Source organism: Dermacentor albipictus, chromosome 6 (genome assembly GCF_038994185.2).
Source record: "Dermacentor albipictus isolate Rhodes 1998 colony chromosome 6, USDA_Dalb.pri_finalv2, whole genome shotgun sequence".
In the NCBI taxonomy this organism is placed as follows: domain Eukaryota; kingdom Metazoa; phylum Arthropoda; class Arachnida; order Ixodida; family Ixodidae; genus Dermacentor; species Dermacentor albipictus.
Window position 1 is genome coordinate 39,756,001 of NC_091826.1, and position 23,604 is coordinate 39,779,604.

Sequence of the window (23,604 nt, forward strand, 5' to 3'; positions counted from 1 at the left end):
ATCGCTTTAAACGGCATCTACGTGTGCCCGGGGACTGATATATGCAGAGAACCAGCGCTTTCGAGGCACTTTGTTTTTTGTCGAAAAAACGATATTTTCCTGGGCTATAGGCTTACCGTTTTTTCAATTTTCGGGCAAAAATTATTCTTTGCCTAATCGTTCATTTATCGCTTTAAACGGCATCTACGCATGCCCGGGGACTGATATATGCAGAGAACCGGCGCTTTCGAGGCACTTTATTTTTCGTCGAAAAAACGATATTTTCCTGGGCTATAGGCTTACCGTTTTTTCAATTTTCGGGCAAAAATTATTCTTTGCCTAATCGTTCATTTATCGCTTTAAACAGCATCTACGTGTGCCCGGGGACTGATATATGCGGAGAACCGGCGCTTTCGAGGCACTTTATTTTTCGTCGAAAAAACGATATTTTCCTGGGCTATAGGCTTACCGTTTTTTCAATTTTCGGGCAAAAATTATTCTTTGCCTAATCGTTCATTTATCGCTTTAAACGGCATCTACGTGTGCCCGGGGACTGATATATGCGGAGAACCGGCGCTTTCGGGGCACTTTATTTTTCGTCAAAAAAACGATATTTTCCTGGGCTATAGGCGTACCGTTTTTTCAATTTTCGGGCAAAAATTATGCTTTGCCTAATCGTTCATTTATCGCTTTAAACGGCATCTACGCGTGCCCGGGGACTGATATATGCGGAGAACCGGCGCTTTCGAGGCACTTTATTTTTCGTCGAAAAAACGATATCTTTGAGTTGCCGGCTTACCGTTTTTCCAATTTTCGGGCAAAAATTATTCTTTGCCTAATCGTTCATTTATCGCTTTAAACGGCATCTACGTGTGCCCTGGGACTGATATATGCAGAGAACCACCGCTTTCGAGGCACTTTATTTTTTGTCGAAAAAACGATATTTGCCTGGGCTATAGGCTTACCGTTTTTTCAATTTTCGGGCAAAAATTATTCTTTGCCTAATCGTTCATTTATCGCTTTAAACAGCATCTACGTGTGCCCGGGGACTGATATATGCGGAGAACCGGCGCTTTCGAGGCACTTTATTTTTCGTCGAAAAAACGATATTTTCCTGGGCTATAGGCTTACCGTTTTTTCAATTTTCGGGTAAAAATTATTCTTTGCCTAATCGTTCATTTATCGCTTTAAACGGCATCTACGTGTGCCCGGGGACTGATATATGCGGAGAACCGGCGCTTTCGAGGCACTTTATTTTTCGTCGAAAAAACGATATTATCCTGGCCTATAGGCTTACCGTTTTTTCAATTTTCGGGCAAAAATTATTCTTTGCCTAATCGTTCATTTATCGCTTTAAACGGCATCTACATGTGCCCGGGGACTGATATATGCGGAGAACCGGCGCTTTCGAGGCACTTTATTTTTCGTCGAAAAAACGATATTTTCCTGGGCTATAGGCTTACCGTTTTTTCAATTTTCGGGCAAAAATTATTCTTTGCCTAATCGTTCATTTATCGCTTGAAACGGCATCTACGTGTGCCCGGGGACTGATATATGCGGAGCACCGGCGCTTTCGAGGCACTTTATTTTTCGTCGAAAAAACGATATTTTCCTGGGCTATAGGCTTACCGTTTTTTCAATTTTCGGGCAAAAATTATTCTTTGCCTAATCGTTCATTTATCGCTTTAAACGGCATCTACGTGTGCCCTGGGACTGATATATGCAGAGAACCAGCGCTTTCGAGGCACTTTATTTTTTGTCGAAAAAACGATATTTTCCTGGGCTATAGGCTTACCGTTTTTTCAATTTTCGGGCAAAAATTATTCTTTGCCTAATCGTTCATTTATCGCTTTAAACGGCATCTACGTGTGCCCGGGGACGGATATATGCGGAGAACCGGCGCTTTCGAGGCACTTTATTTTTCGTCGAAAAAACGATATTTTCCTGGGCTTACGTTTTTTTCCATTTTCGAGCAAAAATTATTCTTTGCCTAATCGTTCATTTATCGCGTAAAAGACCATCTATGCGTGCCCCCGGGCTGTTATATGCAGATAACCAGCGCTTTCGAGGCAGTTTATTTTTCGTCGAAAAAACGATATTTTCATGGGCTATAGGCTTACCGTTTTTTTCAATTTTTAAGGGAAAAATTATTCTTTGCCTAATCGTTCATTTATCGCTTTAAACGGCATCTACGTGGGCCCGGGGACTGATATATGCGGAGAATCGGCGCTTTCGAGGCACTTTATTTTTCGTCGAAAAAACGATATTTTCATGGGCTATAGGCTTACCGTTTTTTCAATTTTTGGGCAAAAATTATTCATTGCCTAATCGTTCATTGATCGCGTTTAGCGGCCTCAATGCATGCCCGGGGACTGATATGTGCAGAGAACCAGCGCTTTCGTGGCACTTTACTATTCTTCGGAAAAATGAAGTTTTCATTGGCAGGTTTACCATTTTTTCTACCATTTACCCTTCTTTACAATTTTTTAATATTGGGGGAGAGTTATTTTTAGCCTAATTGTATTTTGATCGTCTTAAACGGTGTTTGCGCATGCCTGGGGAGTTATTTATGCGAACTAGTGCGTTCAAGAGACCTTATTTTTCGAGGCTGAGACGACATTTTCATTGGTTAGGCTTACCGTTCTCTCACATTTTTCGAGAAATAAATATTTGCCTGTTTGTGTATTTATCGCGTAAGGCAGCCTCAGCGCGTGCGTTGGGTGTGATCATTGTGGAGAACCAGTGTTTTCGAGATAATTTATTGAGCCTGGCTGAAATAATGTTTTCATGGGCTTACTGTTTTTCAGTTTTTTTCGAGAAAATAATCATTTGCCATTCGTGTATTTATCGGATAAAACAGCTTCTGCGCAAGCTTGGGGAGGGATCCGTTGAAATTACCCCTGTTTTCGAGATAATTCATTAAATCTGGCATAGACGATATCTTTAGGGCTATAGGCTTACCGTTTTTCCCTTCTGAGAAAATAATACTTGCCTACGTATAATGATCGTGTAATATAACATCAGCCGCATGCGTCGAAATTTATCTGTGCAAACAACCAACATTTTTGAGAGAGCTTATTGGACCTGGCTGTGACGATATTTTCATCGACTGTGTAACATAGCAGCGGCAGCGTAGCTGCCGTCATGTAAGAAGGGAGACGTTGACGACCCAGTGGTTTGCCCACAACAACGCACAAGTGTTTAATGCACGTATATATGAAGCAAAAGTGGAAAGGGAAAAGGAGGAGTGAACCTAGAAAAAAGAACTTGGCGCATTGACAGCGCGCACATGACGCGGCGGTTCGATACCACATTTTACAACATTACTTCCCTCTTAAAAACGCTGCACTGGCCTGCGGGATCTTGTGGAACGTCGAACAGGTTGCATGGGTACTTGGTCTGCCCCGGATGCCACAAGTGTTGGAACCTGGTGGTCCAGGGCTGATCCAGGTCCAGACCTGGACCTGGTGGTCCAGGTCTCGAAACGCTTCTTGGGGTGAAGATTCTCCCGCATGGTCGGGGCTCGCGGATGGCTCTTGGCAGAGTGGCGGTGCGCTCTGAGTACCGTCTCTGCTGATCGAGCCTGGGTCGTTTCCTGGTGGTTCAGCTGGAGAGGATTCAGTAAGGGTTGCGCACTTGGTCGATGTGACGCCGCACGATTGCTTGAGGAGTCTCCACTGTGACCATCCGTCCTCCCGATGTCGCTGTTACCCGTCCTGGTATCCATTTACCATTTGACCCGTATAGTTGCGGACATGTACACTACAGTCCGTTGGAGGCAACCACTCGTCGTTTTCCTTTTTAGAATTAGACACAGTCGCCGCAGGGAAGCAGGCGTCCAGGCGCGATCGTATCTGGTACCCCAGCAGCATTTCCGATGGCGACTTTCCGGTTTTCTGGGGAGTCCTGTAATTAAGCAAAAAACGCATAAGGTTATGCTCCAGCTTTCCGCGTCGCATCTTCCGGAGACCATCATTGATTGTCCGTACTGCCCTCTCCGCCGCTCCGTTTGATTGCGGGTGATAGGGGGCGGTTCTTAGGTGTGTAATGTTGTTCCTGTCAACAAACGTTGCAAATTCCTGGCTGGTGAACTGAGTTCCATTGTCGGATACGAGGGTTTTTGGTGCCCCGAAATGGCTAAATATATCCCGTAGGCAGTCAATGGTGGTTGCCGAAGTAGCCTGGTTCAGCGGCACTGCTGCTATCCACTTAGTGTGGGAATCTACTACCACGAGAACCATTTTACCTTCTATTGGTCCTGCAAAGTCGACCTGGACCCGCGACCGTCTCTCCTGCGTTGAAGGCCAATTTAACGGCGGGGCCGCTAGTGGCATAGTCAAATTGGCAATGCAGTTCTCGCATTGAGCTTCCGTGAGGTATACTTCGCGGTCTATTCCTGGCCACCAAAATAAGGACCGCGCAACTGTTTTCATTGCCGAGGACCCCTGATGCGTTTCATGCAATAATTGCAGCAAGCGCTTACGCGCTGCGAAAGGTATGACGACACGGTGTCCCTAATAGACGAGGTCGTGTGCCAGAGATAGCTCTAACTTGCGATCAGCAAAGGGGACCAAGGAAGGGTCAAGTCGTTCTGCGCCTTTCGGCCACCCGTGTAACACGTGTTACTTCACGCGAGCTAAGGTTGAGTCATTGGCTGTCAGCTCGTTTAGCTCCCGTGTTGTGACTATCCCTTCATCCAGGCTTTTGAAACAAAATACGTACTCTTCAGGGTCAGGTTTCGTGACGAGATCGGAGCCCTGCAGCGGCAGTCTGCTCAGTGCATCGGCATTCAGTAGCAGCCTTCCCGGAGCATATCCGAGCTCGTATCGGTAGCCTCCCAGGTAGAGGGCCCAGTGTTGGATGCGAGCTGCAGCCATGGCAGGCGTCTGGCGGTCGGGCCTCAGCAGTCCTAGAAGTGGCTGGGTGTCGCTAACGAGGACGAATTCTCGACCTAAAAGGTAATCCCGGAACTTAGTCACCCCAAAAACAAGTGCCACTGCTTCACGTTCTAATTGAGAATAATTTCTTTCGGCTTTTGTCATGGTTCGGGAACGGAACCCGACTGGTCTGTTGGTGCTTCCAATTGTGCGAAAAAGAACAGCGCCTATTGGCGGCGAGGAGTTACGGAGTCGCCCTCTATCGGAAGCGCCTCGCTGGCGTAGTATGAGGGATCACGTGGCGCGCTCCTCATAGGTTTTGCTGTCAGCGCTCACTGAAAACACCACGCGCGAGCTCTCCCGGACATTTCTGTAAGTACTTTCGAAACGAGAGAAGTTTCTTACTGTCTAAATAATAATCTTGGGCAAACTGAAAGCACGCAATCGTTTACAGCCGCTATCTCTTTACCGAATACGTACAAGGAACGCCACTGCGCGCGGTTGCCGCGATGGAGTCTCCCGAACCGGCTTCTTGCCTGAAAGGTAGGTAAACGCTGAGAGCAAACTATGTGAAATATGTTCTTATAGTGTGTGTATAACTAAATGGAGCGTAATAGAATGAAGCCTCAATGCAGCGATCGCGCAGATTCGCAGCGACCGACTGCGCGTCTGCATGCTTGTCCGCGCACTGTTTCGCTTTCTGCGCGCGCGCGTTTTCGCACCGTGCCGTGAGCTTAAGGCCGCAGAATATGAGCATTTGACAGTATACAAGCAACCATTGTTGCGTGGGCGCTATCAGAGCTGTTCAAAAATAATTTCATTGTAGAGACTTCGACGCCTACGGGACTGTGATGTGCCGTCGCGACGATTCAATCTTTTTTTCTTCTAAATTCTTTGACCTTTCAATACTATTTCTCGAGTTGCGTCGCACTGTATGTTTATCGGCGTTCTCAGCGTGCAATTTCCCGCTGCATTAATTCATAACACAAACATGACCATATGCCATGCTTTCTTTAAATGTGCTTCTTACCGCTGCCTTTCCACTCCACCGAACTTGCCAGTATCTATAGTATCGACAAGTACATAGACTAAACCGTCATGACATTATTTGGGCAGCGGACTCGGGCGAGCGTCTCAGTGCGCGTTTCCAGAACATCGCAGACCGGGCGCCGCTGCAGAAATCTTCCTTGCGTCTGTGCTTGCTGCATACCCGAGTTGTAGCCGATGACTGTTTGCCGGTTTTATGTTTCGCGAGCCAAGCTTCACAGAGCTTCTTGTCCTGCGGCTACGTGCGAATAAGGCTGACACCGGCCTCCGTTACGTGCGTCCGGCCCTGCGGCACCGAGCAGTAGCCTACCATGTCGCGCGCCTTCAAAGGCAGCCACTACCTATTGTAGTGCTTTCAAGCGTTGTAAAGGAGACATCTCGAAGCGTGAAAATTTCGCCACTAAATGAAAACCGCAGCGTACGAGGGAATTTAAGCTCGTTTTCGGCTCGCTTCGGCGCGCCCGAAGCAGCCGACGCGGCCGCTATGTCCACGTGATCCCTCCTAGCACGTCACGCCGACGGTGGCGCCAGCTTTTCCAGTGGTGGAGCTCGAGGCCAATACCACGAGCGGATGCGTCACATTCCAACTTCAGTTTCCTCGATGGATCAAAATGCACAAGGATCTCGGCGTCCTTAAGATGCTGCTTTGCCTTCCGAAATGCAGATTCCTGTGATAACTTCCACTGCCAGCGTGCGTTTTTTTTCTAGCAACTGGTACAATGGGAACAATGTATCTGACATATTCGGCAAAAACTTTGAATAGAACGAGATCATACCAAGGAACGAACGCAGCTCACTTAGGTTTTCGAGACTAGGGGCATTCATGATAGCATCTACATTCTTCTCAGTTGGGTGAAGGCCGGTACGATCAATACAATGCCCAAGATAAGCGACAGATGGCTGGCTAAATTTGCACTTATCGTATCTGAGCTTCACGCCGTGTTCTCTGAACCGTTCTAACACCATTTGCAATCGAGCTCCGCAGTCTTCAACCCTTTCCGCGACTAGAACGTCATCCAAGTAAGCCTGAACGCCAGGTAACCCAGATAGGATGGTATCAAGTTTTCTTTGGAAAATTGCGGGTGCCGAGGAAATGCCGAACGGAAGCCTATTGTAACAAAACAGGCCTTTGTGAGTGTTGATAACGCAAAGCTTCCGAGAGTCCTCGTCTAAAAGCACCTGGTTATAAGCATCCCGCAAGTCGAGCGTACTGAACAACTGGCCTCCTCCTGATGACGCAAAGATATCTTGAATTACCGGAAGTGGGTACTGCTCCGTGGCGCAAGCAGGATTCAGAGTAGCTTTAAAATCACCCCAAATTCTGACCGAGCCATCTTTCTTCAGAACGGGTACAATGGGCGTCGCCGAATTAGAATGCTTGACTGGCGATATTACACCCAGCGACACTAACCGGTCAAGTTCTTGCGATACCTTGTCACGTAGAGCATATGGAATAGGTCTCGCCTTGCAGAATTTGGGAACAGCGTCGCCCTTCAGCAGGAGGCTGGCTGGTGGTCCCTTGATCAACCCCAAGGTTTCTGAGAAAACGTCCTGGTATGTGTCGCAGATGGCGTGGATCCTGGGACAGTCCACTTGATTCGCCGTGGCCTCGCCTTCACCCGTCACTTGTAGTACCGGAACGCCCGCTTGTTCCAGGAGCATTAGCAGGTCTCGGCCGCACAAGCTTGGTGCGGGGCAGTCTAGCACTACAAGGGCACAGTAAACAGAAATATGGCGGTATTTCACACAAAGTTGAAGCTCGCCCACCACCCGCAATCTTCCATTGTAGCAGGATAGCTTCACGTGTGAAGGTTTCAAGCTTGGCCAGCATTTGTGATGTTTATCAAAAAGCTGTCGCGATATTACGCACACCGGGGAACCAGTATCTACTTCCATGGATAAATCCACGCCTCCCCATCTAAACGTTCGCCTAATTGGTGGCTGAAGAGCATTCTTTCGTGCTGACGCCAACGTCCAGATGTGCGCACTATCGCTGTTGTCCTCTTCTGAAACGGCGTCTTCCACCGCCAGGGCTTTCGCGTGATGGATTCTCCGATTGCTGAGAACACCGTTACCATTGCGGCTGCGACACATTTTTGCCAAGTGACCCCTCTGGCCACAAGAGTAACATCGGGCTTTAGCCCATCGACAGCTGTTGCTGTAGTGTCTAAAACTGCCACACCTTCCGCACTCCAGTCGCCCTGCGCTTTCAGTGCTTGATCTCGATGGTAGCTTGCGGTGTGCTTCCACTTTAAGCACAAGCGGTACGTCTACGGACATTGTACTGGCGTCTTTTTCGGCAGTTTCAGCGGCTATTGCTATCGACTCCGCTTCCTCCAGCATTAATTCCTTCTTTGACGGAAGTTGCTTTTGCACAGCCTTTGAACGCACGCCACAGACAATTCTGTCTCGAAGTAGCCTGCTCAGCGAGTCGCCAAAATTGCAATTGTCTGCTATGCGCCGAATTGCAACGAAAAAATCATGAATGGATTCATTCTCGTGCTGACAGCAGTTGAAAAACTGCAAACTTTCAGCGATTTCGTTCCGCTTTGGGTCATAGTGGTCATTTAACACCCTGACTACTTCGTCAAAGCTTACGGCATTGGGCTTTGCAGGTGCTATCCTTCCCATTAGGATTTGGATCGTCGACGTGCTAAGTGCAGCCACTAGAAGTGCCCTCTTCTTAGTAGAATCCGAAATGGCATTAGCTTCAAGATACGCTTCCACTTTGATGAGGTAAGACTACCACTTATCTGCGACGTCGTCGAAGTTCGGAAGCATGTAGGAGGCCATCGTGGTCAGCGGTAGGGCTGTCTGCGGGTACTTAGCGTCGGGTTCTACCTTGACTGCGTGGGTGCCTTCCTGGCTCGTCGCCACTGTAACATAGCAGCGGCAGCGTAACTGCCGTCATGTAAGAAGGGAGACGTTGACGACCCAGTGGTTAGCCGAGAACAACGCACAAGAGTTTAATGCACGTATATATAAAGCAAAAGGGGAAAGGGAAAAGGGGGAGTGAGCATAGAAAAAGAACTTGGCGCCTGCGCATTGACAGCGCGAACATGACGCGGCGGTTTGATACCACATTTTACAACAGACTGTATATAGGCTTCCTGATTATTCTTTCCTTTTTTCGAGAAAAGTAACATGCACCTATTCATTTACTTATCGCGTCAATGTGCCTGAGTGCTTGCGTGAGGAGTGATGCATTCTAAGAACCACCGCTTTGGAGGGAACCGATTGGGTTTGAACTACTAAAGCGGCAAACAGACGACACAAGACTGTAGACACGGATGAGCGCTTCTTGTGTCGTCTGTTCGGCGCTTTAGTACTTCAGTAACACGCACCAACTAGCCTAAGAAAAAGTTCCATTGGACCTGGCTGAGACGACATCTTTTTGCCATTTTATTTTTATTTTTTCGAGAAAATTATTCTGTGTCCATTTGTTTATTTATCGCGTTAGTCGTCTTCAGAGCGTGTGTGGGGAGTGATGTGCGCGATAAATAAGTGCTTTCCAGAGAAGGGAAAGTATCTGGGTGCCCTGAAAGTTTGAGACGCTGAAGGAACCAGACTTACCTTTTTCTTCGGAAAAAGAAACCCACCTGCACAGTTTCATTTATTCGTGCCGTGAGTCAAAATTGGCACGTGTAATATCATGGAGAGTGATGTATGGGAAGAACCAGTGCTTTCCAGATCAGTGAACGCAGCTGGCGGCGCTGAAATTGTGGCAGACTATAATAGACTTACCTTTTTTTTTTGGTGTAGAAATCCATCGGCGCTGTTTTGTTTATTCGACGCGTGAATCAACGTCAGCACGTGTGATATCGTTGGGAGTGATGTATGCGAAGAACCAGTGCTTTCCAGATGAGTGAACGCAGCTGGCGGCGCTGAAATTGTGGCAGACTATAATAGACTTACATTTTTGTTTTGGTGTAGAAATCCATCGGCGCTGTTTTGTTTATTCGACGCATGAATCAACGTCAGCACGTGTCATATCGTTGGGAGTGATGTATGCGACGAGCAAGTGTTTTCCAGAGGAGAGGAATGTACCTGGTTGCGATGAAATTGTGACAGGCTCTAGGGTTTATTCATATTGTGAATCAACGTTTGCACGCTTACTACCACGGGGAGGGATATATGTGACAAAACCACCTGATGTGTGAGAGAGAGACAGAGGAAAGGGGAAAGGCAGGGAGATTAACCAGATGGCTAGATCCGGTTTGCTACCCTACGATGGGAAGGAGAGGAGGGTGAAGTAATAGCAAATAGAGATAAGGAAAGGAGCATAGATATACAATCACATTCAAATACCGTCACCGTGTACCGTCACCACACAGCACAGTGTGGCCACTCACCCAGGAAACAGCACTCTTAATGCGCAATACACGCGGACTCGTTTAAATAGCCCATTTTAGCATACCGCGGCGCTCGCAGGCATCGTGGTAATGCCCATCGTGGAATGCCCATCGTTTTTGAGATCTGTACTTCCAAGTCCCAGGTTTCTCTCGGGTGCGTACTGTGGTAGCGGGTAGGCCGTCGCTTCATCCTGAAATATGTTAACAGGCATGCGATACGCTGCTCGAAGGCGCGACGTGGACATGCGGAAGGACGCTGGTATGTTTGCATACCATGTATATTTGCATGCAAGGTATATTTGCATGCATGGTATGTTGCATGCCTACGTCACGCGGAGGGGCGCTGCTATATTTGCATAGTGAGGCCGCGTTACCGGGCATTGCTGTTGAGGACTGGTCCATTGGGCCTGCACTCCTGGAAATAGCACTTTTGTTGCACTTGGATTGGTTTGAGCAGCCGCCCCTCCTCCCCCCACTCCCCCCATCACCTCCCCATGCGCTCTGATTGCGCTGGCGCGGTCCAAAGACGTGTGCCCCTTGCTACTGAGAAACTTGCTTTTTCGCGAAGCCGTGAACGGGTGAGCGTTCTCTAGAGGTGAAATTTTGGTAGAAGCACGCAACGATAACAAATTCATCACAAGATCAGGCATATATTCAAAGATTAGATAGAACAAACTCCGAGAAACGTGTTTGCTCCTGCACAGCCAGCAATATAGTCGATGCGTTCGAATATTCATCATATCGAACCGAATAGTAGAAAATTTTCCATTACCTAGTTATGGATTTGAATACGAATGTTAACGACATAATGTTAGAGAATGTTCGAAATTTTCAAATATTCGCACACACCTACTAATAAAGCATTGTTTCAAGTTTCTATTTTTGTTAATTTCGCTGTAAGTATGTTGGTTTATTAGAAAAGTGAAGTGAATTAGGTAGGTGGTGGTGGTGGTGGTAACAACTTTATTAACAATCCGGCAAATTCGTGGCCTGGGCCTAGGCCGCCCCCGAGGAGGTCCGGAGATCCTGTCTCCTCGCCGCCTCACGGGCTTGCTGGATGGCCCATAGTTGATTTTCGAGGTTTGAGCTGCGCAACGCGGCCGTCCATCGCGCCGCAGCTTCATCTGGGGAAACTGCATTTTCTTCGCATATAACGTCACATTCCCAGAGAATGTGTCTAAGACATGCGTGAGCGCTGCTGCATAGCTTGCAGTTATCATCTGAGTAGACGTCCGGATATATCCTCCTGAGATGCACGGGGTTGGGGAAGGTCTTTGTTTGTAGCTGCCGCCAGTCTACCGCTTGGGCCCTGTCGAGTTTGGGGTTAGGGGGCGGATAAACCCGCCTTGAGTTTTGATAAAATTTTGTAATGTCACAGTATCTGGTCATTCTGTCCCTCTCTGTCCATGCCTCCGTTGGATTTCCAACCCCAAGAGAGGATCCTTCTTCGCAGGCGCGGAACGTGAGACCTCGCGCTACGCGGTGGACCTCCTCGTTGAGGTTGGGTACGGGGGTGTCGGGGGACGTGTGAGCCGGGAACCATATAATGTGTCGTTCCTCCGTCTCCTCGGAGATGACATAGTTCGCATTAGCTTTGAGTATAGCCTCAGCCTTCGGCGAAATTCTGCCTTGTGCATAGTGCATAGACCGGCAGGTCGTTGTGTATCATCAATCGTTCTTGAAACCTGTCAAGTTCAATCCTTCTTGAGTACAGTGCGTCCATATTTATTGATGCAAAATATTAACCGTCGAAATTCGTGACGTCATAACTAGCTAGTGCGGGAGCTTCAAGACGGTGTCGCCACCCATTCTTCAGGTATAAGTTGTTTTGCGGCTTAATCAATCCTCTTCTCATGATAAAATGGACTTTTTTTGGTATTGTGCAAGGGCAATTTAAAGATAAACATCAAATCTTTTTTTATTATTTTCTATTCCTTTAAGGGATGGGGACCCGCCGTGGTTGCTCAGTGGCTATGGTGTCGGGCTGCTGAGCACGAGGTCGCGGTATCGAATCCCGGCCACGGCGGCCGCATCTCGATGGGGGCGGAATGCGAAAACGCCCGTGTACTATATTTAGGTGCACGTTAAAGAACCCCAGGTGGTCAAAATTTCCGGAGTCCTCCACTACGGCGTGCCTCATAATCAGAAAGTGATTTTGGCACGTAAAACCCCATATATTAATTTAAGGGATGGGTTTACTTTGTGCATACGTCGTAAACAATGCTCGCTGGCTGAAAGACGATTTGATTCGATTTGGCTTTAGCCAACGTTTCATGGATTTATTCTACATCACCTTAAACGTTGGCGAACGTTTACGTGGAAAACGTTCGCGACAGATAAGTACAACGCTTTACATTTGTTAATATTCCAATCGACTTACCTACGAGAGAACACTCGTTCCCTATTTATTTATGTATTTATTTATCATTTGTATTTATTTACTTATTACAGAAGGGCGGGGTCATTGGTTTAGATTTGCATAAATACCGTACAGTGGGATCGGGCGTTTTCTTCACCGAACGACCACCAACCCATCCAGTAACCGCTGCTCTGCACGGAACTTAGCGTATGAGTTACCTCAACACAAGCAAGGAAAGTACTTTACCTTAACCCCTTTAAGTTGTCGTGATTTACTTGTAGGGCGAAAGAATCGGTAATTTGTAGTAAAATATCGTGCTAAGTTAGTGTATCCGTTTCCCCGTGGAAATGCGCAGCGCAGAGGTTAGACCAAACGAGCGCATTTCTTTTTTTTTTTTTACTTTGCCCTTTCTTATATTTATTTTGTTCTGCGCAGCCGAGTACGATGTGGTGGCTCTGTGCGGCTGCCTCATGCCCGGCCACATCATGCCTGACGCTCTTCCTGAGGTGGCCAGGCTCCTGAAGCGTAAGTTTCGATTGATTGATTGATTGATTGATTGATTGATTGATTGATTGATTGATTGATTGATTGATTGATTGATTGATTGATTGATTGATTGATTGATTGATTGATTGATTGACACTAGGTATCAAAGCTGGGCCAGCTCACGGCCCCGGTATGCTGGCTTCCCAGGTTTTCCGTAGATGCGAAATGAAAGACGAAAAAAAAAAGAAAACAAGAAACGGTGTGCACACTAGACATAAACAGCAAATAAGTTTACACTGATAAAGTACTTTTCGAAAACTCCAATCGTTGCGTTAATTTTAGCGGTAAGAGGCTGATTGCTAATAGAGAAAAAGAAGGCCAAGCATTTCTTTTTTTTTTAATTCCGTGCTGAAGCCCCAGCCAAATTCAGCCTTTGCTGCTTTTAGGACACAATTTCCTTTATGTTTATCGCTGAAAAAAATAACTAGGGCTCGACTTGACTGGATCAAAACGACCTGACGGTGAGCTGGGGCGGCAACTTCTATCTATCTATCTATCTATCTATCTATCTATCTATCTATCTATCTATCTATCTATCTATCTATCTATCTATCTATCTATCTATCTATCTATCTATCTATCTATCTATCTATCTATCTATCTATCTATCTATCTATATATATATATATATATATATATATATATATATATATATATATATATATATATATATATCGCGTAACTACACTTACAATTCAAGCATCTCACAAATAAAACTTGATATTTCACTTCAACCACTAAGTACTCGACGCGATTTTGCACTCATATCATTATTTCACAAGTACGTTTATGCGGATAGAAAATCTTCTTTACGGCTTGAAGTCGCACCTTTCACATCTCACAGATTACATAATCACCTCAGCTTCACACGCATCTACGGGAACACGCATGCATTCAACTGGTCGGCGCTTCCTCGTGCCATTCGATTGTGGAACGCTCTTCCTGATTTCATCGTCTCCGAACCTAATCCCGATAAATTCCGCCAGCTCATCATTTCATATTCCACCGCGCAACATCAATAAAGTGCACGATGCTTTTTTCCTTTTTTATTCCAGTTATGTGCTCTCTTGTTTATCAGCTCATTTCGCTTATTATTCTTGTATTCTTTAGTATTGTTATTATTTGTACTAGAGTGGCAACATTATTTTTCATTGTTTATTAAAGAAACTGTATCGTTTGTTTTTTTCTAATATGTACACTCCAGACCTTGTTATGTTGTACAATGCTTTTAATACTTGTATAAGATAGGCTTATAGTTTTTCACTGTCAATTAATAATGTATGTCTATTATGCTTTTATATGTTCTATATACTCTGTTAATCTTATTGTAACGCCCCCCTTACCCAATGCCTCATACGAGGCCTGTAAGGACAATGTTAAATAAATAAATAAAATATATATACAATCAATATTATTATATTCAAAAATTCAATCAAGCATCCGCTATAGCAAATAGACCTAGAGTGATGTACTGGATTGTGCCAAATGCCGCCTCCCTCCCAGTCTTTTTTTTTTTCTTCTTTCATACCTGCATAGCGCCTCGAAACAGACTCGCCAGTGGCGACGCCAAGACTTACTGAGCCTCCGTTCCATCTCCACGCAGCCAACGGCCGCCTGATGTGGATCCACCGCACGCTGGACCACTACGAGAGCAAGTCGGAGCAATTCCTGGAGACCCGCTTCACAAGCACCCTGCAGGCGCTCTGTCGCCAGTTCCGCATGGAGATCGCCGTCCGCAAGAAGGTCCAGGAGTACCGGCTCAGGTGCGACGGCCAGATCTTCGCTCTCAAGAAGAAGTGAAGGAGCTACGCAGTTTCCGCGAGTCCACATCTGCTACACGAGCCGTTCGTGTTTGGAAGGCAGAAAAGGCTCGATCGTATATACTCTCTTAGAGAACGCCCTACATGTGGCGGAAGCCGGCTCCTCTCCTGGCTTGAATCGCTATAGAGTGCGTCTCTCTTTTTAGTTTTACACCCTCAAATTGAAACTGCCAAGGAATGTCGGCAGTGAACACGTAGAATAAAAATATGCACTCCAGATACATACATGTGTTGTTCTAGTGCTCGTATAGTGTCATACGCGCCGAATAGCAAGGAACACAATACGGACGCTGAGAGAACAAAGTCGTCCAACGCGAGGCCCCAGTCCCGGTCGGCGGAGTGAAGAAGGACCTATAGAGTCGTCAGCTGACTATAAGGGGCCCTGAAACCCTTTTAGGAGGCGGTTCGAAAACGTTCCCGGCTTGTCGTACAGGCTGCTGTGAACGCGTGGACTAAATATTATTGCACATAATACTACAGGGAATTTGCAATCTCGTGCCAAGAACAGCGAAAAAAAATCGCTTGCTCACGCTTCCGCAATGTCGTCCTGCAGCGTCATCGCAAGCAGCTGGACCCCAGCAATGCTCTTGGCTAGTTTCGTGATCGCGTAAGAATTCAATTATGGGGTTTTACGTGCCAAAACTACTTTCTGATTATGAGGCACGCCGTAGTGGAGGGCTCCGGAAATTTCGACCACCTGGGGTTCTTTAACGTGCACCTAAATCTAAGTACACGGGTGTTTTCGCATTTCGCCCCCATCGAAATGCGGCCGCCATGGCCGGGATTCGATTCCGCGACCTTGTGCTCAGCAGCCTAACACCATAGCCAGATCGCGTAAGAAATCTCAGTAATACGAGATTGCTAATTTTGAGTTAAGTAAATGAAACATAAGTGTATGTGCAATCTAAGAAAGACAGAAAAATAATTTTGTCTTTGCAGTGACGGTCTGCTCGCGACAGTTAGGCTTAGCATGCAGTCTACCGCGGCCGCCACGGGGTGTCACGACGAATTGTTTTGCGGCCGAGACGCTCAAAACTTTGCCCTCTTGGCTGCTCCGTGTGTGGCTTCCGGTGAGCTAGCAAAGACGATAACAAAGAGAAAACCGAGTAACGGTGCGGTAACAGCACTTATAGATCAAAGATTCGAAAAATTTTTGCAGCATGGTATTCACGAGACGGCGTCGATTAATAGTGAGGCCTATGATTAAACCCGATTAGTCAGAAAACTGTTTCAACTCCCCTTTACGAGGAAGCTTTAGCTCGCGAACTGCGGTCTAATTGCATGGGAACGGAGAAATCTTATTTCTCGCCAACCACTGCACCTAATTTGATGGGGCTGTTTCATTTATAACATTTATTTTAAATTCTACTGGCAGTAGGAAGCAGCTTTTTAATTAGATCATGGAGTTTTCGTCTACATAAATTCATGAAAACAGCAATATATATGCAAAAAAAAACGACAATACCAAGTTCACAACTCTTTACAAGGCTGGGACACACTGGCGGTAAGCGTCCCGCAACAATATGCCACACATCGGGGCCGTCACGAGGCTTAACAGCGGTGTGCTGACCACACCACGTATTCATCTTGCCGGCGCGGGAGTCACGTGACACGAGTTGAGACCACTCTCCCACTCTCCCCGTGTGCGTTGCTGCGACGACGGCCACGCAAGGTGCTGATTAGTGCTTTGCAAAAGCGGCAGTGCATCGATTGCTATTTGAGGCCCAATCATGTTGCCTAAGAACAAAATCGTACGCCAACAAATGTTCGCAACAAGATGAAGCGTGCGTCTGCTACAGCGAAACTCCGGAGACCTCTCAGCACATCCTAATGGAATGCGAAGGCATTCACCCAGTGAGACCCGTAAGTAACTTGCCGTCCGATGCGCTTGCATTTAAAGTGGATGGAAGCATCAACCTATCAGCAGTTGAGATAAGGAATAAAAATTTAGTATTGAAAAAAAAAAAGCGGGGAAGAGGTTGATACGATCGGATTCGTTACAGGCATGGGTAGAGGTACAAGGTAGATAGAAAAAGTTTGAGGAAGAGAAGATAAGTAGAGGTGTACAAAATGGTGGAATAAAAATAACGCATAGCATACCTGATTAACTCAAGAAGGCTGGCGACTATCTGTCATCTCCCGTCCGTTTCGAAGCAGAGGTCAGTTAATCATCAGCACCATCATTCATCTTGGGCAGGAGTGGTAAAAAATAGCAGTCGGACCTATTCGCTTTGCGCCAGGTAAACCTTGCCGCTTTGCGGGAGAGGGAGGAGGAGAAAAAACGCTTAGGAAAAAAAAAAGAAAAGCAGGAGGAGCCTTTCTCAGGCCAGGGCTCCTACGCTTTGCGGGAAAGCTGCCGAGAAGCGGCATGATAGCAGGCAGCGCCTAGACTCCCAGGGACACTAGACAAAGAAGCGAACACCACAAACGCTATCGCTTTTGGTGTTTGATTCTTTGTTTAGTGTTCATGGTTATATTGCGCTCGGTTTTACAAACACGATATTAAGGAAGGACAGGACGTGGACGGACGCAGCGCAAACTACCAACTGTTTAATACTGTTAACGCGCTTATATAGTAGTTTGCGGTAGTTTGCTGGTAGTTTGCGGTACGTCCGTCCACATCCTGTCCTTCCTTAACATCGTGTTTGTAAAACTGAGCGCAATATAACCATGAACGTTCACCAACTAGCCCCCTTCATTGCTTTACTATTTGTTTAGTGTCCCTGGAACTTTTGGCGATACCTACCATCATGGATTTGTACCGGCTAGCCCGATGCAAGTGCTTGGTGAGGAGCGGCAGACTGGCCGGGAGTGGTTAAGCGACAGGTGGCCTAGTGCCTCGCCGCTAATGGGTCCGCACCCTAACCCTGCAATGAAAAGCGATACCACAATTCTGTAAACTGCACATAATGGCACATCTAAAGGGGCCAAAATTGATGTATTGTACCCTACTCTGAAATAACCCCCTTATTTGTCAGTACGACTTTTGCAAAAGAAAAAAAAAACCTGTAAATGTAATGAATTCACCTAAGCAGTAATATGGCATATCAAATTTGTTCGCTTTAGATGCTCGAACGCAGCAGTTGACAGAACTGCGGCATCTGCTTTTAGGGCATAGTTGCGGATTTGTAAACTTTGTGTTTTCTTTTTCTTTAACTTACACATTTTAGGCAATTTTCGTAGAATATTACAAGCTACAAATCAAAATATCGCTTCCGACAGTCACTCGAGTTTAACAGAGGGCCAGGAATGTAACCAAGTTTATCCGGTCATCGTTATGAGGGGACTTGCTGAACAAGTTTGTAAGCACCTGGGGGTAGGGGGGTGTGCGGAGCATTACGTAAATGTACATGTCCATTTCGTCTGCTGGTGAAGTTCTGATTTGATGGGCTGGGGAACACGTGTGGAGGAGACAGACAATCCCAGCCAATCAGATCTTCAGCATCGGACGGAATGGACATGTCCACTATAGTTGGATAGACACTTACAGAATATCTCCCCTGGTCTCCGAGGCTGCGCCAGCAAGCGCGTTGGAACCGCCGCTGAAGCTGCTCCGAGTGAGCAGAAGGCGCCGTACGGGCGCATTAAAAATGCGGTTTAAATTTTAGTTCTACATTGGCAACACTACGGCCTCCGAGATCGAAGCTTCCGATCCGCGGAGCCACATTCTAGGAAACGTTTACACCCTTTGGAGTGTATATTTGCCACACAACCATAATCGTCATCTGTCTTGCCCGCATTTCCTTTCTTGAAAACGCTTCGCTCGTCACTTTTCTGTCGGGAATGCTGTGTCATGCTCATAACGCGCATGCCGTTCGTTACTGGAAAGTACCTGGCTCGCCGCATAAAATAAAGGAAATGCGGACAAGACAGAGGAGGATTATCGTTGTGTGGCAAATATACACCCCAAAGGGTGCAACTGTTTTTAGAGTGCATGGCAAAACGCTCAAGAAGGGCCTGACGGTAACTTTTCTCTTGCTGCTCATTAGTAAATACGCTCGGCAATAATCGCGAGCGCAAATCTCTGCACTGTAGCGTCCATTTGCGTGATTTAAACATTTTGCTATAAAAAGAACACGCTATGGGCGAAATAGTTGCATAACTTTTTTTTCTATATTGCACTTATTGAAGCTGCAAGAAGATTTGCCACAAAGTGTCATTGCTGCCCCTAGAATAATCGCGGAGGTAATGTTGCATATTGTGTTGGGCTCTTGCTTGATATCTCGACGTATTTCTTACTACTATACCCCCATGTAGAGGTGAATGCTGTGTATTATGAACAAGCAAACAAAGTATCTGAGGAACTGTAGGGGCGCGCGTGCGTTCGAAAATCTTAATAGTTTTTTCGAATACTATACGCGGTCGAACATGTCTTTGAAGCAATAATGCGGTATCTCTCAGTGGATTCACAGAGGACTTAACAGTGTACAGCGCGCTGTGTCTCTCACATGATGGACTTTTTTTCGGCTAAACACAATCATTCGCAATTAATTGTTGGTTGGACGTGCTGTTCAGCAGTTGGTAATTGTTTGGTGCTACTTATAGATGCGGAAACCTGTGTCTTTCTCTCGGAATAAACATGAAAAACTGGAGGACGCCTAAGCTTCGCCTTCAAGAGTGGAACGCGACAGCGTTCCCGTCGACCCGCCAAGGGGTGTAAGACAATGCGCTTCGGCGCAGCGACTACGCGCACCGCATCAGACGCGGTGAGCGTCGAGCAACGCAGCGTTCGGCGCGGCAACGAAATGTGCGCCTGAGCAAGCGACGCACGCCTGAGCCTTAGAAGAGCTCGTTTCTAAGGCCACACCGCATTCACTAGAGGCGCGTTTGTACTGCTTTGAAGCATGGAACTCGTGGCTCAGTGGTAGCGCCTCCGTCTCACACTCCGGAGACCCTGGTTCGATTCCCACCCAGCCCATCTTGCAAGTTGTTTTTATGCGGAGCATATTACGAGAGCTCAACCCAGCTCCTCAGGCGCGGCGGTGTCGCCTTGAAACTACGTGACACCGTGACGTCACGACAGAGGAGAAGTGGCTTTGGCTCAACTCTTACAAGACGGGCTGGGTGGGAATCGAACCAGGGTCTCCGGAGTGTGGGACGGAGACGCTACCACTGAGCCACGAGTACGATGCTTCAAAGCGGTACAAAAGCGCCTCTAGTGAATGCGGTGTTGCCTTAGAAACGAGCTGTTTCTAAGGCTCAGGCGTGCGTCGCTTGCTCAGGCGCACATTTCGTTGCCGCGCCGAACGCTGCGTTGCTCGACGCTCACCGCGTCCAATGCGGGGGGCGCCCCTTGGCGTGTCGACTGGAACGCTGTCGCGTTCCACCCTTGAAGGCGAAGCAGAGTAACGCATGAGTTGTTTCTTCGTCTAGCCGAACCAAATATAGCCAAGCAACAGCAGTTCACCAGGCTACTAAAATAAAGGCTAGTATGCTTCGCATCCTTGGCTTAACCTTAGCTAAGCCACAGCCATTTTTTATTCATGAAGGGCCTGCTGGGATTTATCGCTCACGGCCAACGCCACCGACGCCGACACCAACGCCGACGACACCGGCTTTTCTGCGACACGAGCTCCTTAACGCTGTCGCGTTAAAATGTTTCATCGCAACACACTTCATTCAATGTGCCACCACCGGCTCTGAAGATTACAACTAAAGAAAGCCCTTATTTTTCTCGCTCTGCCATCGCCGCACACTGCACCCATTTGTGATTTGGTCGCGAAGGTATACACAAAGTCTAATTGACCAATGAAACGACATTTCTAAAGTTCATATAACGATACATGACCGCGTATGCTCCGAAGAGCCTGAATTTGCGCTCCAACCACTCAGTAAATTGTTCCTGATGATTCCTTTGGGCTTTTAGTACCGCATGCTTTATAATGTGCAGCCTCATGACAGAAACTTTATAACGTGGCATTATACCAGGATGTGATAATACTTTGATATTAAAGGTACCATGGTTGCGCATTATTCGCAAACTATTCGAAAAATATTCGACTTGATTCGTTTCTGGCACTATTCGATTCGCAATCGATTCAGTTTCAAAGACTCCTTCGCACACCCCTATAAAGAACTTGTGTTTTTGCACTTTTGAAACCGAACAGGAGGAGTGACTCTGCAGGCAGATCAGACTGCCTGCGATGTGCTTTTAACGCATTCTCTTGACCAGGAAATAGCGGATGACTCGGACAAGAAGTCGGCCAGCAGCTTACAAATCCAGCGGAAGGTCAAAATAGTCATCTTTTAGAACTATTGCCTTTTTTTTATTCTGTGTTTTCGGCACTGGAGGAATGCAAGGAAAGAAATTGTGTGGCTCTGCTGTCGCAAACACCAGAGACCAGCGGAACTGGGGAAGGCCAGTAAAGTAGTACCAAACCACACACAAGACGCACGAGCGCCGGCAATGCGTCCCCTAGTACGGCGTCCGCGATTCGCGTAGCCACTGGCCGACGCCGTAGAAACGCCGCGGTTGCCTTCACTCTGTACGGAGCGGCGGGCGAGGACGAAATCGAGGCCAGTTTCATACATCAGGTGCAACGCTGTTGAGGCTAGAGGTACTTTTTGCAGTGGCTGAGTTCGCACTTAGAAACAGTTCGGTGTCTTCTGACCGATTTTTGTGAAATTGTTCTTTATACAAGGTCAGTTCTGAGCGAAAATAAGAATTCACCCTTAGAAGCAAACAACAACGTGCACTCATTCGGTTGCTAACGCATTGTTATATATCAATTTGCTTTTCGTTATTTCGTTGTTTATCTGCATGCCGTCGCGGCTGCCTCACGTGCATGCTCGGGCGAGCAAACGCCGCTGGTGCCCAGCGAATCATAGACGGAACGCGCGGAGTGATAAAATTTGGAGACCGCACTACTTGCGTAGCTTCCACAGCGTTGCACCTGATGTAGTACGAAACGGAGTACAGCGGCCGCCGGAGAAGAACGCCCCTCCTCGCTCGCTTGATCGCCCTCCCTCGTGCGCGACAGGAGAGGGAACCCATCCGGGCCGCGTTCCTCGCTCTCGTGCGCTCCGCTCCTTCTCCCCCTCTAGGCCCCACTCACCCTCTCAGCGCGTCGCTATGCTGCGCGATGCTATTTTTATACTCTGCTTTCACTCTCTCTCAGCTCTCTTTCCCCCAGCTCGGCGAAGCTGCGCACGTCAAGAGAAACCCAGCGGGTTCTAACAGCTCAGCTGTAAAAGAACGCCATGAGCATAGACGACAAAAACAGAGCCATCAGCAAAGGAGACCAGACAAAAAGCCGGGCATGCAGCGATATGCAGATATAGCAGTGTGTGGGTTTCGACCAGTTGGTGATTCATGATTCTGGGAAGTAACCAAAAGCAAAACACGAGACTTGAAGAAAGGGGCAACCCGAAGCGGTTTTGCTTGTGGTTACTTCCCAAAATCATGATACGCAGATATATGGAGAGATCGGGAGGGGGGGGAGGTCGTTGTATAGGAAAGGTACCGTACTTCTGGGCACTGGACAATAAGGCGCAGTACATTTTGAACGAGGATCTTTTGGGACCTGAATACATTTGAGAGACAAAGGTTACGCTTATATGAATCCGGGACGCGAGAAAGTCGTGTCAGAAATCGGGCTGACCAACGTGATCGCGTTTGCGTGAACTCGCTTCCGTTAGGTCTGAATAACAGTGGCGCACACACCCAGCGTCGAGTGGAGACATCAACGCGGTAGAACAGGGTTTTCGGTTCCCACAGCCGTCTGCAACAGCTCTAATTCCCGCTGCCGGTGCATAAAGCGTTGACGCCTCAGCGGTCCAGTGCAAATATATCAGCGCCGGCTGACCAGACCCGTCAGCGTCTACATGCGCGCTGCAAACGGTTCGGGATGGGTCAACCTATACCCCATGCAGTTTGGCATGGCTCAGCCCGACTCGACGCTTGCTCAACGCGAACCGACAGTTTACCGGAGCTCGACAGACCCATTGCAACCCGACAAGCTGACTCGACCCGCTTCTGCCGGATTCATGTAAACGCCCCGAATGTGTAGAGCGGGCGCCTGCCGTTTTCTTTGTGTGATCACTCGATCACTGGGAACATTTTCGCTTTCGATGATTTGGTTGCGCAAACCGATTTCTTTTTTTCCCCTGAATATTCCACGCTTCCACTTTGCAAAGGCACTGATATTCAGGCAAGTTGCCCGCACTGTTTTCGGTGCCTGAAAATGCCGCAGTTGCTCGGTCAGCTGAGGTCGATCCTCTCGTCGCTGCTTCACTAGCTTCACGAACAAATCCCGTGGCGCTTCTACCATCTGTGAAAGTTGCGAATACGCGCAGCAGCTGAGAGCGCAAGAGCACCGCCACCGTTGTACTATCACAAAGTTGATCGATCTTGTGATCGACTCGCTATAGGCATCCAGAGACGAGCAGTGTGACTGGCTGCAAAATGAACGGAGCCAAACGGGCACAGGTATACCGTCCCCCTCCGCTCAATCGGCCGTGCATGGAATTTGAGTAAAGCACGTACTATGCGAATGCTCGCACATATAACTTTAGCAATCATCGTAGACGGCAACGATACCTTGATTTCGGCGAGTCGGTTCATCTTGACACTGTTCGTAAAACGCGCTCAAGACGAAGACGACAGGAACGCATACGACAGGACG

The 23,604-nt window shown here is 47.4% G+C and overlaps 2 protein-coding genes across 2 annotated transcripts in view; one reads left to right on the top strand and one right to left on the bottom strand.

The window, feature by feature from the left end:
* LOC139046854 (uncharacterized) overlaps window positions 1–15,201 on the top strand; it is a 56,811-nt gene extending 41,610 nt beyond the window's left edge. Inside the window, exons 9-10 of the mRNA XM_070520773.1 lie at window positions 13,050–13,139; window positions 14,764–15,201. Coding sequence (XP_070376874.1) covers window positions 13,050–13,139; window positions 14,764–14,960 — 287 coding nt within the window. The 3' untranslated portion in view covers window positions 14,961–15,201. The remainder of the gene's footprint in view (window positions 1–13,049; window positions 13,140–14,763) is intronic.
* LOC135920962 (uncharacterized) lies at window positions 3,159–8,835 on the bottom strand. Its single transcript, XM_065455249.2, has 3 exons — window positions 7,315–8,835; window positions 4,702–4,930; window positions 3,159–3,885 (listed from the first exon to the last, which is right to left on the bottom strand). Exons 1-3 carry the CDS (start codon window positions 7,349–7,351, stop codon window positions 3,687–3,689), a joined length of 465 nt encoding a protein of 154 aa, XP_065311321.1. The 5' UTR covers window positions 7,352–8,835; the 3' UTR covers window positions 3,159–3,686.
* Window positions 15,202–23,604: the final 8,403 nt, after the last annotated feature.

Bases quoted from the DNA above. Each gene is read 5' to 3' on its own strand.
- LOC135920962 (XM_065455249.2), bottom strand. From the start codon at position 7,351: ATGCTCTACGTGACAAGGTATCGCAAGAACTTGACCG. The intron at 4,931-7,314 runs GTTAGTGTCGCT...ATTACCTTTTAG, and splicing joins GTATCGCAAGAACTTGACCG to GTCGAGAATTCGTCCTCGTT. The intron at 3,886-4,701 runs GTACGTATTTTG...GCTTAATTACAG, and splicing joins ACGAAACCTGACCCTGAAGA to GACTCCCCAGAAAACCGGAA.